Source organism: Mesoplodon densirostris, chromosome 6 (genome assembly GCF_025265405.1).
Source record: "Mesoplodon densirostris isolate mMesDen1 chromosome 6, mMesDen1 primary haplotype, whole genome shotgun sequence".
Classification (NCBI taxonomy): Eukaryota; Metazoa; Chordata; class Mammalia; order Artiodactyla; family Ziphiidae; genus Mesoplodon; species Mesoplodon densirostris.
The window spans coordinates 59,305,403-59,321,871 of record NC_082666.1 but is presented as its reverse complement, the minus strand read 5'-3'; the positions used below and the strand labels follow the sequence as shown (position 1 = coordinate 59,321,871).

Genomic DNA, 16,469 nt, shown 5'->3' with positions numbered 1-16,469 from the left:
TCTAGGTTTCAGGCCTCTGCGTTTCAAGAAGGCACTGGATGATGAATGTTGACAGCTAATCTACCTGAAATAACATCCATATGAGGATAATGTGTACCTATTCATAGGGTTTTTGTGAGGATTACGTGAAATAATAAATAGAAAGTACTTAGAACAGTGCCTGGCATGTGGGAGACTCTCAATAAATGTAGCTGTTTTCATCAACTTCTCAGAGGGTTGGCCAGAGGAAAGTCAAACAACCTTAGATAGAGCTCCAATTTCCCACCTGCTAATAAGTAACTATGATGAACCCACTTATCAAGAAGGGCACCAGTTTCCCCATCTATAAATTGAGGATAGTAATCCTTCTCTACCTGGTAGAGTTTCTGTTCATATCCCATTAGGTCACGTGTGAAAGATGATTTGAAAATGGTAACGAATGTTCCAGTTGCTTGGGTGTTAAATGGCTATTAGGTGAATCGTACAGACCCCTGCTCAAATTCCAGCTCAGCTCCTGAGACTAGCCGTCGGCTTCCAGTAGCTTGATCTCATTCATCCTCACTCTGTTTCTTCTCTCTTTAATTTTCAGAATTAGCCAGGGAAATCAAACCACTTCCACACATGCCCGTGAGGATAGTAAGACTTGGGTGCCGCCATACCCACCTCCTTCAAGAGGGGAGATGAGGCCCTACCCAGCTCGCCATCACTTCCCACCCCTGAGTTCTTTCCAGAAGACCCTCTGCCCTGTCTTGACAACAGTCACTGCAACTAGAGGGCCAAGCGAGAAGGCCCAGCCTCAGGAAGAGACAAGTGGCTCCGGAGTGAACACTGTGAGGCCCTGTCCCCGGGGAGAGAAATTCCGAGAGTTGAGCTCACTCTTTCCTGCCATAAAGCACACTGAATGTTAACAGCTTGCTCCTGTCCAAGCTGGTGTTTTTTAAATTAAGTATTGTTAAATCCATACCATTTGGAATGATGCTTCAGACAGCTCTGATACTCTCTCTCTTGCTTCTGCTTTCATTTCACCTAATATATTGTGCAGGGGACCCGTAACCAGTATTACAGCAGCTGGGGCCGCCACCACTGCTGCTGCGGCGGCAGCTGCCAGTGCTCAGACACTGGCAGACGGCTTTCATTTAGATACCTGGAGAGGAAAAAAGGAACGTGGCCAACGCCCTGCTCAGATGCCCTAAGAGGCCCTTCCCAGGCTGCTGCTAGTATGGATCTCGATTACCTAGGCTTTTATGTTATTTTTCCTTGGCACTGAAAACGGTTTTAGAAACGACAAAGATGGGAGACAAAGGAGTTGTAGACTAAAATAAGATACTTTCCATTGTCAGGTAACATATACCCACCATAAAACCTGGGTAGCCTGCCTTCTGTTCTTTCGCCTTTACTGTAAACATCCCCCTCCAACCAGTAGGACACCACTGTCAACATCTGCATACACACACACATGTATACACATACATACCTACATGTACATACATATATACATATATATTTACTTATATGTATATGAGATGAAAGTGATTTAGAGTCAGAAGACCCTATTCAAAGGCCATTTCTAACCAGTGAGGCCCAAGGTAAGTCACTTAACTTTTCTGAGCCTCAGTTTCCAAATATAGAAAACTGAGTGAGTACTTAGCCAACTTCGCAAGTAGTCAAAAAAGTCAAATGAGATTGTGGGTATAAAATCATTTTGTAAACTTTAAGAAGAGTGCATAAACGTTGGAAATTTATCAGAATTAGCTCATCGCCCAAACTTACCCCAATCACCATAACGCAACTTGATTCTGTTCTTCTTTTTCTGAAATTACAGCCAGCAGGGAGTTTGCACTGCAGGGTATAATGCTTGACTGTACAGTTCCTTTTCCTCATTTCTCTGGAAGGGAAACGCTACTCACAAAGGGACCAGAAGCTTGACACATTGTGGCAGGCGTCCTCTGAGCATTCAACATATGGCTGAGGGCTTGAATTAAAAATATACTATTCAGTGACTTCATTAAGGTGACTGTCTTGCTGGATATTGACATGTTCATCAAGCCTCCAAGGCAGAAACCTCTGTCTCAAAATATCTAGCCAGTGATTATTTCCAAAGCAGGAAGGAATCTAGACTAGCATAGAAGCGGCTACCGATGATTCTCTGACCATGGCAATTTGTTATCTATTCTGCTACAAATGGTACTGTATCATAATCATTCTTGCTACTCTTCCTTTTCCCACCACCTGTTCTTCCCTTTGGGTCCTCCTGATGAATGATGTTTATGTGTGAAGAGGGAGGAAGTGGTATTAGATAAAATATTCCATTTTTTTAGAACGAGTTGAAACTCTTTAGCCAATGCCACTGATAGAAGAAGAAAACCCATAGCAGAAAGTTCCAGTGTGTAAAAGAGAGATATATAACCCAGCTTATGAGTGAAAGTTTATTTGAATCAAGCCATTTTTAATATGATGAGGATTTCAGATAATGCCAGTCAAGCATTTTTACATCTCCTCATGAATACTCTTTAGCTTGTGAGCATTACCTAGTTTTTGAGAGATTTGTAAAACTAATCTTTCTGAATGGGAAAAGCATACTTTAAGAATAGGACCTCTTTGTTGTGGATTTGTACTATCCATCTTTCTAGGTGGGGGAAAAGGTGGATCCTTATATGCCCTGACTTTCCTAATAGGTTGAAAATGGGATTTTTAAAGCTCTTCTGTCTTTCATTGATATTCCATATGAAGTACGTAACCTGAAGTTGAACAACCTGCTTTTCTCCACCTTTTTGAGAAGCAGCACTGCAGGTATGTATAGAAGCAGACCTGCCTGTATTCACATGCCTGTTATGGCTTGATCAGGTTTTCCATATTTGAGCATTTCATGCCTCTTGTCAGTATTTTTTTTTTACCAATGAAAGGAAAGAACCTTAATTCTAAATGTCTTCTACCTTCACCCTGTATATTTCTGGGCTACCAGGAGATCTACAAAGGAAGAATTTTCTGGTGACACCCCTATGGAAATGTAAGGCCAATTTCGCTATTTCATTCTTTCAAAAGTTCAATGATTTCCTTAACAGATAAGGTGAAAGACATCCTTGTTTGACACTTGATGCTTTTCTAAAACTATAATAAAATCCCCCTCTATTAGAATTCAATCTTGCTTGCTGGTGGTTTAACCAGACTCAGAAGCTTCCTGACCTTCTCTTTGCTGTTGCTGGCCTGGCCCCGTCATCATTTCACTGGTCATCAGTACTTCCTCCAGGGCTGGACTGGATGGGGATGGTCATCTCCTCGTCCAGCCTCTTGCAACAGTAGAAGGAAAAGGAGGTAAAACTCCCTCCAGCCTTTTCTGCTATATTATAGCAGCTCTGATAAAGGACGTGGATAAGGAGAAGGCTGAAACTGTTGGTTAGAAGGTTTAGGGATTAACTGAGGAATTAATTCACCCTTTCTTTCCCTCCTGCTAAAGCCGATAGTTGAGAGTTGGCACTGTGTCAAGACCAGGCTGTTCCTCAGCCCCGAATTTCAGCCCCACACATCTCAAGAGGCTTTGCTAAGGGCTTCTTTTTAAACAGGGGATCTAAATTTCTAATTGTGCCTTGAGCTTTAGTAAACCTGGGCTATTTTAAATTGTCACTTTACAAAGAAGTAACCTGCTTTTATTCTTCTCCTTCAAATCAAGTCATTACTACACAAAGTAACTTATGCCTCTATTTAGGCTTAGTGAGGAACTTTCACAATTTTATACAGTCCCCCTTTTCTAAGTCAGGGGGGAAAATAAAGAGGAACTTTATGGAAGAGGCATAAAGCAGTTGTACAGAACACGTTTAAAGGGCACATTAAGTCAGTTTTTGTCTGTGGTTCTTTCCCTTTATGGCATATGTTATATATTGACAGGGATTAAGTTTCTCTCCTGAATGGAACAATACAGAGTCACAGGGAGCTACTGTACTTTATAAAGCAACAGGCACCAGCACAAGCAAACGGCAAATAGAAATGTATCTCACAGAGAACTAACCAGGTTAGTTAACAGCACAGGGCTCTGCTTCATCTTTTGCAATTCTGCATCGTTTGCATTTCTCTTCTGGTTCTGCTGCGCGCGCTCCTCCGCTCTCCTTTCTTTTTCGTCCTTTCCTCCCTTTCTCGCTCGCACTGTTACACTTTCTCTGTCCCCCTGGCTTTGTTATTCAGCATGTCTGATTAGCAGGAGCCTGATTGGCTGGCTGCCGGCTCTGAGAGAGATTCCATTCAGCTTACCCCCCACCCATCCACCCACCCACCCACCCCTCAGTCAGGAAATGTGAGCGGGGCTGATGGAAGCGGATAGGCAGGACTGGAGTGTTAGCACCAGTACTGGATGTGACAGCAGGCAGAGGAGCACTTAGCAGCTTATTCAGTGTCCGATTCGGATTCCGGCAAGGATCCAAGCATGGAATGCTGCCGTCGGGCAACTCCTGGCACACCGCTCCTCTTTCTGGCTTTCCTGCTCCTGGTAAATGCCTTTTCATTTCAATACATCGTGATGGCCATTTAGTCTGGGTGCTGTTGTGGTGGTGTGTACGTGTGTGTATGTGAGTGTGTGTGCCTGTGTATATCTTTCTCTTCAAATGCCAGGTAAAATAATTTACATGATTAAAAAAAAAAAAAAACGGCTTCTTGCAGAATTTTAACCCCAACTTCCCAAGCAAAATAAAGTCTGCAAGACTTTGTGGGATTAGTTAGAGGTAACTAGGAATACTGAGACGTACTGAGACGTGAACTTTGGGACATACTGCATGGAGTTTGTGAGCTGAGGGCTGTATAAATGGTGGTGTGCATGCTTGGAATTTAGGTAACAGATGTCCTGAAATCAAACTCACTCACTGAAGTGTTCCTGGAATATTTTTGAAGGACGGGCTGTGAGGGGCTTTCCCCCACTACCTTTTACGGGTCCTCCTTCCTCGGTGCACATGTGCTAGGGAAACAGGTAAAAGAGGGAATGAAAGCCTCTCTGTGGCCAACCCAGATTATAGCTCATAATTACGGCAAGTCATCTGTGGATACAAGTTAATGCTAGTATTTATGAATTGAGGATTATGGTCTTTGATCTCAGATGTGCTTTTGAAGAAGAAGAAAGTGCTGACTTTTTGTGCAGCTTCTTTCCACAGTCACAGTGATAAGATGCTCTGCTCTGGAACGTCAGCACACACTGCATTTTTGACTCGAAGTAAATGTTCCGTTGTGACTCATACTTGGTTTTATGGGCAGAAAATGAATCTTTACTGTCCAAAAAAAATCTACACTCAAAATATTAATAGCAATGCACATTTTTTTAAAACCAGAGTGTTCTGGGCAGGCAGCTTCGTAAACCTCATCTGAAGGTTTGATTCCAAAATTTGCACACACTGAGTCCAAACAAACGTGCTTGTAGCTCTCCCTGTTGCGTTTATGGAGAGCCAGCCCTTCCTCAGAAGGTAACCAGGCAAGAAGGGAAAAAGGGAAAAATGCAACGCACGTATAGATTGCATTGATTCGTCGAAGATGAAGGGATGTTTTTCCTGATTAGACTCTGACAAATTTGATCTGCACTATAATTTTGAACAAGGGGAGCAAGCTATTTAAGCACAAATTTTAAAACTCCAAGAAGGCTCATCATCAGAGAGTGATTAAATATGTTAACAATTCCACTTCTGATTTGCATCATTGTAGCCAAGAAGTCATAATGCTGCATTGCAAAAGCTGTAAATATAGAAGTATATTTTCAAGTTCTCATAGAAATTTAAATGCAAACTGAACTTTCAGCATGAATGGACTGTACGTTTTTAGCTGTTCTGAGGAATATAAAAAGCAGAATGTTTAGGTGTGCTTTATGACTAGTGGGACAAGCAATTTATGAAAGGTGTCTCATTTTTTCCATATGGGACGTGTTACTTATATACACGCCATTGGTTTGCCTCGTCTTTCCCTCTTTGTATTTTTTTAAAAGCAGGGGTTATTTTCGCATTTAATTACATCATGAAGCAAATTACCAGCACATAGTACTTTTCTGGTATCTTCATAATGAAGTATGATCTCATTATACTTTGGAAAAACTTTTCCATTCAGGAATAGATTGTTTTGCTACCCACTTGGTAAATTGCATTATATTTCTCTTTGATATCTTGAATACCCATATATGCATTTGAACATACAATGACGCTTATATGGATAAAAAGGAGTGTTTGCTTATTTCAGATTTGAAACATAAAGCATTTTGTTTAAATGACAATAATTGTATTATGAGGATAAAAGAAAATAAGACCCAGGTTTGCTTTATACCTGTATTTAAATGAATTTGGATTCTGAGAGTTAGGCTAGAAAAGAAAGAACTGCCTGGTGAGTGCCAAGATACACCCCTGTGCAGAGTAATAACAGCGTTAGTAGTACCTGCCATGTATTGCATGTCTGAATGTGTCAAACACGAGGCCAGTTGTTTGAAAAGCATTACAGTGAATCCTCACGATAACCTTGCAAATAAGGCATCTTTAAACCCATTCTACAGATAAGGAAATAAGCTTATATTTGAACTCAAAGGTGAAATAAGGGAGAGAAAATAACTTGTTTGCTTTGTACTGTGGTTGTAAAATGTTTAGCCCTGATGGAAGCAATGACACAGGTTGGTCTGTAGTCTTTGTTGGAGGTATTTAGGCTTTTTGCCTCGTCTTGGCCAATAAAGATGTGTGCAACATTAAGGGCACTTGTCACACTTGTCATTCACTGTCCCATTTAGCTTTTGAGCCAAAAGTAAATTATTGGCCCAAGAGAAAGTGGCCTGTAGCCTGATCAGTAGTTGACTTAGAACCGGAAGTGTGACATTTTCAGCTCAACCTTTTGTCTGGATCAGGAAATTGAACTGGGTGGCTTGTTTTTCCTATAATTGTTTTATACATTATAAGAGTCTGTCTACTCTTAGAATTAATTTAAGCAATTTTTAAAGATTCCTTTTTACTTGCTAGGAAAACAGCCTGCTTGTTTCGTGGCAAAGTCCAGTTTCTACTTCAAAACAGCCTTCATATCACTGATAGCAGAATCGTCTGTATCATGACTTGGTTCTTGAGTGTATACAAATATTGTATGCTGTTCACCCTCAGTTTTACCAAAACCCTTTCCCACTGGAGCATTACTCCTGAGACAATAAAGTCCCTGTGTCTTTTATATCTATTTTTGGTCACCACCCACATTTTCATGCAAAGCTCAAACATCATAGACTTCTTTTTTTTACTCTGGACACAGTAGGACAGTAGTGCTGAGCAAGAGATTTTATTCTGATATTCAGGTCAAAGTAAGCCACATAACCCAACCTTCCCCATCTCCCCACCCTGCTCCCCTTTTCCCTTCTCCCTCCTTTGTCCCAATTGTTTAGCTCAAAAGGAATGTGGCAAAAACCATGACCGGCCATTGACATATGTGTCCATCCAAACTTGAAGTCAAATCACTTCTTGTCAGAAAAGCATTTAATCAAATTTGCATTTGCTTTTTGTTTCTTTTAAGTGGTTTTAAGCTGTTTCGCCTGCTATTGTGGCAGTTGCAAGGGTAGCACTCAGAATTATAATAAAGTACATGTGTTTTTCTGTTGAATTTCTTTTTCTTCTCTGTACTAATTTATACATGGAAACTAGTCAGACACAATAGCCCATTCCTTTGGTCGCTCTGGCACTCTCCTCCACTATTATCTAAGTGGATCTATCTTGGATGGCGAGAAGCACCATTAACTTGTGGAATGAATGTTAAATCCCTTATTTACAGCAGACTGTGGCCTGCTCCAATAAGTGTGTGTGTGTCTCCGTCCATGTGCATGCACAAACACCTTTCTATAACTGTTTACGTCTATTTCTTACTCTTATGCCTACATTGTCTTTAAGTCAAGCTTAAGGATATTTCATGTAAATCTGGAGAACGTAGTGAGGCATTTCTTTAAACTTTATTTACTTCATGTTTTTGTGACTTTTTTGTCTAGACATGGTCAGCTACATTTTTATTTTCTCCTGTTTTTGGCATTTCAGTCTGTTTCAGGACGACTTTCTGGCCCCCGTTATTATTTTCATGTGAACCAGTTCTATGGCTTCATATAAGTTGAGGGAAGTACGTCCAATAGTAGTCACTAGTGAACTACAAAAGAATCCTGTTACACCAGGCAAGTTTTTCCTTGAAAGACTCTGTGGATATATTAAAGACTTTTGAAAGAACGAATGAATAAATACATGTGTTTGTGCATTTATAGGAGTGTTAATACATGTTGGTTCCCCTTTACCAATATGTATGAATAAAATGGAAAGCAAATCTCTAGCAGACCACATGGTAGGCTATTATTCAAACTTAGGAATGCACAGAGTTCATTCTTATATCTTTATAACAATGTGCAATTTTAATCAGTGAAGTGTGGTTAACCCCCGTCCTTGCTACTCCTTTTTTAACCCAGTTTGTTGGTACATTTTGCACAGGATTTATGTTTGCATGAAACATGGTTTTGTATTTTGGTTCTCCCCTTTATTATGGCTTAATCAAAATATAATCTTAAACTCATTCAGGAAAAAATACAGAGTCCTGTGAATTTCTGCATGTCCCCCAGTACCCGATAGAATGTGTTGTATATACAGGCATCGTAACCATTTGTGAACTAAATTCAGAGAGCAAAGGATGTAAAGAGACTCACATGATTCTCTAATTCTCCACAAGTTCGGGGTTTTCTGACTTCACATATATACCTCATTTTTGTGGTCAAGTGACAGCTCTGCTTTTAATTTGTCTATTTTAGGTTCCAGGTCTAATTATGTAAGTTTCATTCTACGCTTCCCTCCTTGTGCATATTCTACTGTTTCTCGTGGTCTCCTGAGTAGAGTGACCCAGAAGTGACCTCTTTGTAGCAGGAGGACCATAGTCTCTTCCTGAGTGAGAGCATTCCTTGACTCATCATGAATAACCTACTGGTGAAGGATGTTGAGATAATCACAGGAAAATGTGTCTAAATCAAGTTTGAGAGTCTTGCTGTTTTTACTAATTTTCTTCATCTAGAGAGCTGGCTTCAAACTTTGTGTTTTCACCAGAATGAGACAAGTTCATGTCATCTTCTCTCTGCGTCATAAAATCCATACCATGTGGTTGAATTTTGGCTTGATTGGCAGGACCGCTCATGAGCGGCTTAGAACTGGCATAGCAGAGGTGATGTAAGTCCAAAAGGATCCTAATTGAAATAGGCCAGCACAGCTGTGTGGGGAACCTGCCTGCTAACTGGGTATGCTGTTGCTATCAACCCCTTCTTTCCATGATCTCAAAAATAAATGACTAAGTCTCCCCAATTCCTGAACTTCAAGATTAAAAACTACGTTGAATAAAGCTTAACTGTTCTGGTTTCTTCTCCCAGGGACTTTGCTAACTGGGAGTACCCAGCATGTAGAGCAGTTAGACGTTTTCTGGCTGTGTCTAGATGTCCCAATGGTAGTAGTCTGCAGACAACAGTGACCTCTGGCTTTTTGTTGGTTGTATTTCCAGAAGCTCAGTATTTATAAATCAGTTTGAATAGTTTCCTATACTTGTTAATAGTCTCTCTTCCAGTCATAGAAATATATCTTATCTCAGTAACTATTGTAACCTTTATTTGAAGAAAAACCGTAATTTTTATTTGACTACCCCACCCTAAATTCCACCAGTGTGTAGTCAGTATTTAGTAATTGTCAGAGGCGTACATAATTCACTGTATTCTTGACAATATTTTTAAATGTAATTTCTTCTAGTTCTTGTGCTTCCTTGTAATTATTTCTCATACTGTACTTAGGTTTTTGTCTAGTCAACAAGGTTGTGGGTGACAGCAGAGGGAGTGACTTGCTTCTCCTACCTTTATCAGAATGCCTGGTCTCAGTAAATGTTGTTGAATGAATGAATAAATGGATGAATATGAATGACTTGGTAAGAAAATATAAGAAAAGGGTAAAGCACAAGTAGCAAGGGGAACATGTGAACATCCATTTCACATGTGAAGCATTTCACCAATTCTGGTTTTAGTAAGACCAAATCAATAAACCTAATACATTCAAAAGAGAAGATACATACTCTGTTATTCTTTCTCTCCACACAATGAAAAACAATTGAATGACGATCCTTTTTGCCATTGTTAATTAGAATGAATTTTGCATGTTTCATATCTTTTTTTAAATCCATGTAGTTCTCAAGTATTTTTTCCTTTTACAAAATTTGTCCTCAGGAAGAAAATGATACTTATATTAGCCACAGTTTTATAAAATTGGAAAGTTTCTCATTATAGCAGAGATAATGTTGTAGATTCACCAAAAATTCATTTCTTTTGACTACTGGGCACAAAGGTAAACTTTATTTCGCAGTTTTCTCTGTAATTAGTTGGTGCAGTATGATTGAGTTCTGGTCAATGGAATGTCATTAGAAGTGACATATGGCACTTCTAGACCTGACATCTCCCACATAATCCTCCAAGTAAACAAGAACTCTCTCTTTATACACCTGTTGGATGCAGAGAATCCAGTAAAGAACTTCAAGACTCTGGAAAATAGTCAAGCCACCAAATGGAAGACCTCATCCCTGAATGGCTACATGGAGCAGAGCCCCACACTGCCATGCCAGCCAGTCTCACAGAATTACATTTGTGAACATTCGTTTAACCACGAGCAAGCAATAAACCCTCGTTGTGTTAAAACACTGATAGTTGCGGGAAGGTGTTCTTTGTCATACTGAAAACCTTTTTAAATAACATTGCTTCACATTTAGATGAAATGAATGCTTATAAGTAAGTACCAATACCACTTTCCGTTTATTATATGAGAAAATTAAAATAAGGACATGCCATGTCACCCTAATGGTGGTTTAGTCTTTGTGTTTTGCAACTTATTGTATACCTAGAATTCTCTAAGTACTTGCAGGTATGTGGAAAAATGGGAAAATGGGTCCAAGTCCTTTTTTCAAACAACATCCAGGAGTGGGTGGAGCAGTAAGAAATAAGGGGGGTGGAAAAGGCAGGTCTGTGGTAAACAGTTGGAATCTCATGGAGCAGAACAGGACCACACAACCTGGCCAAGGACACAGAACCACACAGACCCAAGGGGAAGGCAAAGAAAACAGAAAAGGATACCAAGAAGCAGAAACTGAGGCACAACACCAATGCAGCTCCAGAGATGTCAGGAAATAAAGGAGTGAACAAGTGACAGAGAGGGGAACTGACTCATACACACATGCACACACACACACACACACACAAACAAAACTTATAAAGTAAGACACACTTCTTGTGTATATCTAGTCTCAACCATCTTTGATACATTTTTCCAGGAGGTGTTCAGGTGTCAGGAAAGAGCCCTGGTTTTAGAGTGTGGCCATCTGGGCTCTAACACTGATTCCAGCCCTATGATCTTGGCCCAGTCACATAACTCGCCGAAGCTATTGTCTCTTCATCCATGCACGATTGTCCATCTCTCCTAACTCTCCAGGATACCTTGAGAGGAAAACGCAGCATTAGATGTTGAAGTGTTTTGTCAACTCCAAAGTACTATAAAATTACAATGATTACTTTCATTCATGTGAAAATCTCTTATCTATCACCAGCTGTATACCCAACACAGAGCCAAGCTCCATGGAAGATCATTTAAGGCACAGTCCTTGCAATGAGGAGCTTGGATGGTTGTTGGACATTCTGTTGTCATTTTTTTTTTTTTAATTTTCAAAAAACTCTTCTGTAGGGAATAGTTTTGTGATGTATATAATTACTTTCAATTACCCCACAAGGTGGCTCATTTTGCTCTTCCCCTCCTGCTTAGATACTGGCGGTTTAATCCTCTCATCCATGTGTAAATGTAAATTATGGCTTCCCACAGATTATCAGTGTATTATCTTCATGGTTATTATCAGTCAGTATTTGACTTCAAACATTAAATTTTTTTCCAATTTTTATAGTTCAGAATATCAGTTTGTGCAGCACAAGACACTATAACAGTGTCTTAGTTAAGATAAATTCTTTGGGAAAAAACTTTTCTCAAAGCAAATATTTATCATTGCGAGAATTATCATAAACTGTGTGTGACCAATATCTAGGGAGTTTTCATCTGCCCACTATCATTGGGGCATCATGATGGCAGACTTCAATCTTATGTAGTTTCTACTCCATTGTGTTTATTTTATAATAACCAAAATCCAGGCAGAAAATAAGCATATTCCATTTGGAATTATAATTCTGTAAGTGCAATTAGTATAGTAGGTTGAATCTCCCTACCTCACTCGATTTTTATCTAAAGTTCTTATTAAAATAAGTTAATTACAAAAAACCCAGAAGGCCTTATGCATGGAAGCGGGGGATAGTTCAGAGAAAGGGAATAGCAGAGAAGTCACGCATGTGAGCATACGCCATTTATAATACTGGAGACATATTCCACTTCTGAAGCAAGAAATTGCAGGACTCTAATGGTTTCACCACCTGTGAATTATTTGGGTGCACCTCATAAGCGGGTTCTTTCTTCTATTTGTTTAAAGGAATAAGTGGTATGTTCGCCAATTCTACACTACATTAACTTTCACAGAGTTTCCATTTTCATCTTCATTGCTTTTTCAGATTTTTTTCCAAAGGTTCTGCCCTTCTCCAACTAAAGTTTTGGGTATTTTCCCCTTCAATTTTCGTCCGGGGACTTTCTCTAAGTCAGTTCAGTCTGTTGGCATAAATGTTAGGACAATGGAGGGAAGGAGAGTGATAACCTAAGACATCCTAACATAAATTCCAAGAGCACTAAAGAAATGAGACAGGAAATTATGAGCAACCTATAATAAATTCAAACTGTCCAATAAAATAAATATACCTCACTTTGTTCCCTTAGTAAAGTATGGTAGGGTGTCTGATTTCTCAGCCCACTTCACCATTTGAAGTCTGCCAGAGTATTGTTCAAATATTGTACTTCATCAATAGAACCCAAAATGAAAAAGGGTAATGGAAACAATAGGAACTCCTACTGTTTAGGTGCTACAGTGAGATTTAGAAGAAAGCTTTTTAGAAATAGTCTGTTTTTTTATTACAGTTATTATAACCATTTGTCATCCAGACCAGGTGCCATACACGTTTACTTTGGGGCTTGTACCTGGTCTAAGATAGCAAACATGCTTTGAAATTACTGTTACAGAGTGAGTTTAATTGACATTTGGATTCCCAGGACATAGATTTATTGTGCTTTCGAATTAAAAAGAATCTTTGAGGTAGCATAAAATGTGACCTCAGTTGACTGGGATCTCTTTGAAGGCAGGACTTTGGTTTTATTTTGTCTTAGATATCTTTATATCCCCAGCACCAGACAAAGAGTTTGATTTACAGAAAATGTTCAATATAAGTTTATTGTTTGAATAAATGAATTTATCACCTATTCCAGCCCTTTGATTTCACAGATAATTGAATTTAACATATAAATGTTTGCAAAGAGATTGGAGACGTATTTGCCAGGAACACCTAGTAGGCAGGATCCAGAGCCTGGAATCTGGATCTCTTTCCTTTGAGTCCATACTCCTTTGAGAAGGAGTTCATTCTCTTTCTGTTATACTCTATGGCCCCTGAGGACCTTTGTATAAGAGTCAGCCGAGCCGGCCTTGGTAGAGAAAGGTTGAAATATTGAAATGTCACATGCAGTGGAAACCGAGGAAGCAATGAAGCTGATGGAAAATCATCTTGAGTTAAAAGTCGAGGATCATTGTTGGTTTATAAACATTGGGGTGACCTGGCAAGAAGAGGGGACTGAAGTCTATAAAGTTTATGTCTTGCCCTAGACCTACAACATATCAATAAGCTTCATTTCTATTGCTTTCCATATAAATGAACAGTGTGAATGTAAAATACTAAATGGTGATGTATATGTGAAAAAGACTTCATGGGGGACCTTACACATAGTAGGTCTCCAAGAAGTGTTAGCTTCCTTCCCATCCCCCAGTGCAAAATAGTATATTCATTGAGAGCCTGCTGTATATCAGGCCCTGTGCAGGGTACAGGGTATACTGTGTTGAACAAAACAGACATGGTTCCAAAGATGGGTCTTTCTACATGTAACATCAGAAAGGATTTGAGATCGGCAGTGGGGAGGACAGGCAGTAATTGGCTAGTACGTTCCATTGGTTTTATGTTGCTATCATGATATAATTTTCTTTAAACTGTATACTTAACTATTGCTTGTGTAAGGGCGTCTCTGCCTAAAGAAATAGACACATTAATTCATTATTTATAGTGATTCCAGAAAGAATGTGTTAGAAAAACTCTAAAACTCTGAAGATTTATATTTAAGGTCACTTCTTTGAGCTGTGCCTTTTTTTTTTTTTTCTTTTTTGCTGGAATCCTCTTTTGTAGTCATACTGAAACCAAAGCTTAATGAGTGTATTACTTGGTCTCTGTTTATTTGATACATAAACACCTGTCTTTTCCATCTTAGAAATATGCTCAAGCAGGGAAACCTTTACACCAGCCCCTCATTCAAGTGAATAAAAGACCAGTCAACAGCATATAGAGCACTAATTACAGTAGGTTTTTCCTCAAAAGGTTTAGCTTGTTCTGGGGAAACCATTAGTCTGAAGGACCTTTAGAAATCTTTGAGCATCACCTGGCAACCAGTCAGCATGTTCTCAGTTCTCTGCTAGGAGGGGTTCTGATTTTCCAACACCTCTGCCATGTCCCTATGACCAGTCCTAACCTGCCTTAATCCAAGGCAGGCATTCTTACCCCTGGTAGTTTGCTAAATTTGCTAACTTCGCTAACTTCAGTTTGGCGGTGCTGGGACTCAAACCCAGTCCTTTATGTCCATTTTAGAGTTCTAGATAATTGAAAGAAGTGATTCCCAGACTTTGGATGTCATAGACCATTAAAATTTCAAAAAGAAATAAGATTGTGTTTGCAGGTAGGCAGGAAGTATGGAAAACAAAGTTTTTAATGTTTTAATTTTATTAGGTAAGGACATTAATAAAATAAAGTTCTATCACCTGTTTCATAAGTAAAGTAATAATAGTTAATACTATATAGTGCTTGCTTCAATGTGAGATATACTTTACAAAAATTAAGTTATCTAATTGTCCTAACAACCCGAGGAAGTAGTTATAATTATTTTTCCCATTTTACAGATGAGGAAACTGAGACACAGAGAAATTATATAACTTGCGTTAGGTTACTCAGCTAGTAGTGGCGGAGTGCAGCTTTGAACACAGGCAGGGTTCACTCTTGTCCCAACAATGCCATTTTGTTTCACCAGCGGTGCAAGAAATGAAAGGTTATTTGAATAAGCCCAAAGTTTCAAGTATATAATTTCAGAAGAGAAACTAAACATATTTAGCTCTATGGAAAATTAACCAGGGACCTTATTGCTCTCCTTAATTCTTCATATCAGTGAAAAACCTTGTTAGACTGACCTGCTCTAAGCCAGACAATTTCCCTGGGACACAGAGATGAATGAGACACAGCCCCGCCCCCGAGGACGCTCACAGATTCTAAACAAAGTTTTAAAAAGATAACACAGGGCTTCCCTGGTGACACAGTGGTTAAGGATCCGCCTGCAATGCAGGGGACACGGGTTCGAGCCCTAGTCTGGGAAGATCCCACATGCCACAGAGCAACTAAGCCCGTGCACCACAAGTACTGAGCCTGCACTCTAGAGCCCGCGAGCCACAACTGCTGAAGCCCGCGTGCCTAGAGCCCATGCTCCGCAACAAGAGAAGCCACCGCAATGAGAAGCCCACGCACCGCAACGAAGAGTAGCCCCCGCTCGCCGCAACAAGAAAAAGCCCGTGCGCAGCAAGGAAGACCAAATGCAGCCAAAAATAAATAAATAAAATAAGTAAATTTATTTTTTAAAAAAAGGTAACACAGACTGAGGCTGAGTGGAGGATATAAGATGCCACAGCAGCACAAGGAAGAAAATGAGAGAAGGAATTTGGCATTTATTTGCTGCAGTGCCCCAGGCTCTGTGCTAGGCAGAGAATCACTCGGCCTCTAGGTGGATCAGTGAGCGTGACTTAAAAGATGGAACATTTAAAGTGAGCCTAAGGAGATCAATGGAGGTTCACCAGGTAGACAAGAGAGGGAAAGAGGGCATTAGGAAGAGGGACCTGCACGGGCAGAGGCACAGAAGAAGGAAAAAAGTTGAGTTCAAGGAGCCGTGAGTGAATCCCAGTGGCCAGAGCATAACAGCTCCTGCAGGGCCTGGCATGCCATGCCTGGGAGCTTTGGCCCAAGTTTGTGTTTTAGAAAGACAGCTGTGCTGGCCGCACAGAGTGGAGAGACCCCGAGAATGGAGGCTGGAAGGCCATTTGATTATGACACCACTGATAGTGAGAAGCCATGAAGACGGCAGCAGCCCCAGTGATGGAAAAGAGGGGGAAAGATCCACCTATATACGGGCCTCCCTGGTGGCGCAAGTGGTTGAGAGTCCGCCTGCCGATGCAGGGGATACGGGTTCGTGCCCCGGTCTGGGAGGATCCCATATGCCGCGGAGCGGCTGGGCCCGTGAGCCATGGCCGCT

The 16,469-nt window shown here is 40.2% G+C and overlaps 1 protein-coding gene and 1 long non-coding RNA gene across 4 annotated transcripts in view; one reads left to right on the top strand and one right to left on the bottom strand.

The window, feature by feature from the left end:
- LOC132492492 (uncharacterized) overlaps positions 1-4,200 on the bottom strand; it is a 38,070-nt gene extending 33,870 nt beyond the window's left edge. The window contains exons 1-2 of the long non-coding RNA XR_009532824.1: positions 3,983-4,200; positions 1,750-1,951 (exon numbers count right to left, since the gene is read on the bottom strand). This is a non-coding gene — a long non-coding RNA (uncharacterized LOC132492492). The remainder of the gene's footprint in view (positions 1-1,749; positions 1,952-3,982) is intronic.
- Positions 4,201-4,255: 55 nt separating this feature from the next.
- ADAMTSL1 (ADAMTS like 1) overlaps positions 4,256-16,469 on the top strand; it is a 475,434-nt gene continuing 463,220 nt past the window's right edge. For all 3 annotated transcript variants that reach the window (XM_060102066.1, XM_060102065.1, XM_060102068.1), the window contains exon 1: positions 4,256-4,456. In XM_060102066.1, coding sequence (XP_059958049.1) covers positions 4,394-4,456 — 63 coding nt within the window. In that variant the 5' untranslated portion in view covers positions 4,256-4,393. The remainder of the gene's footprint in view (positions 4,457-16,469) is intronic.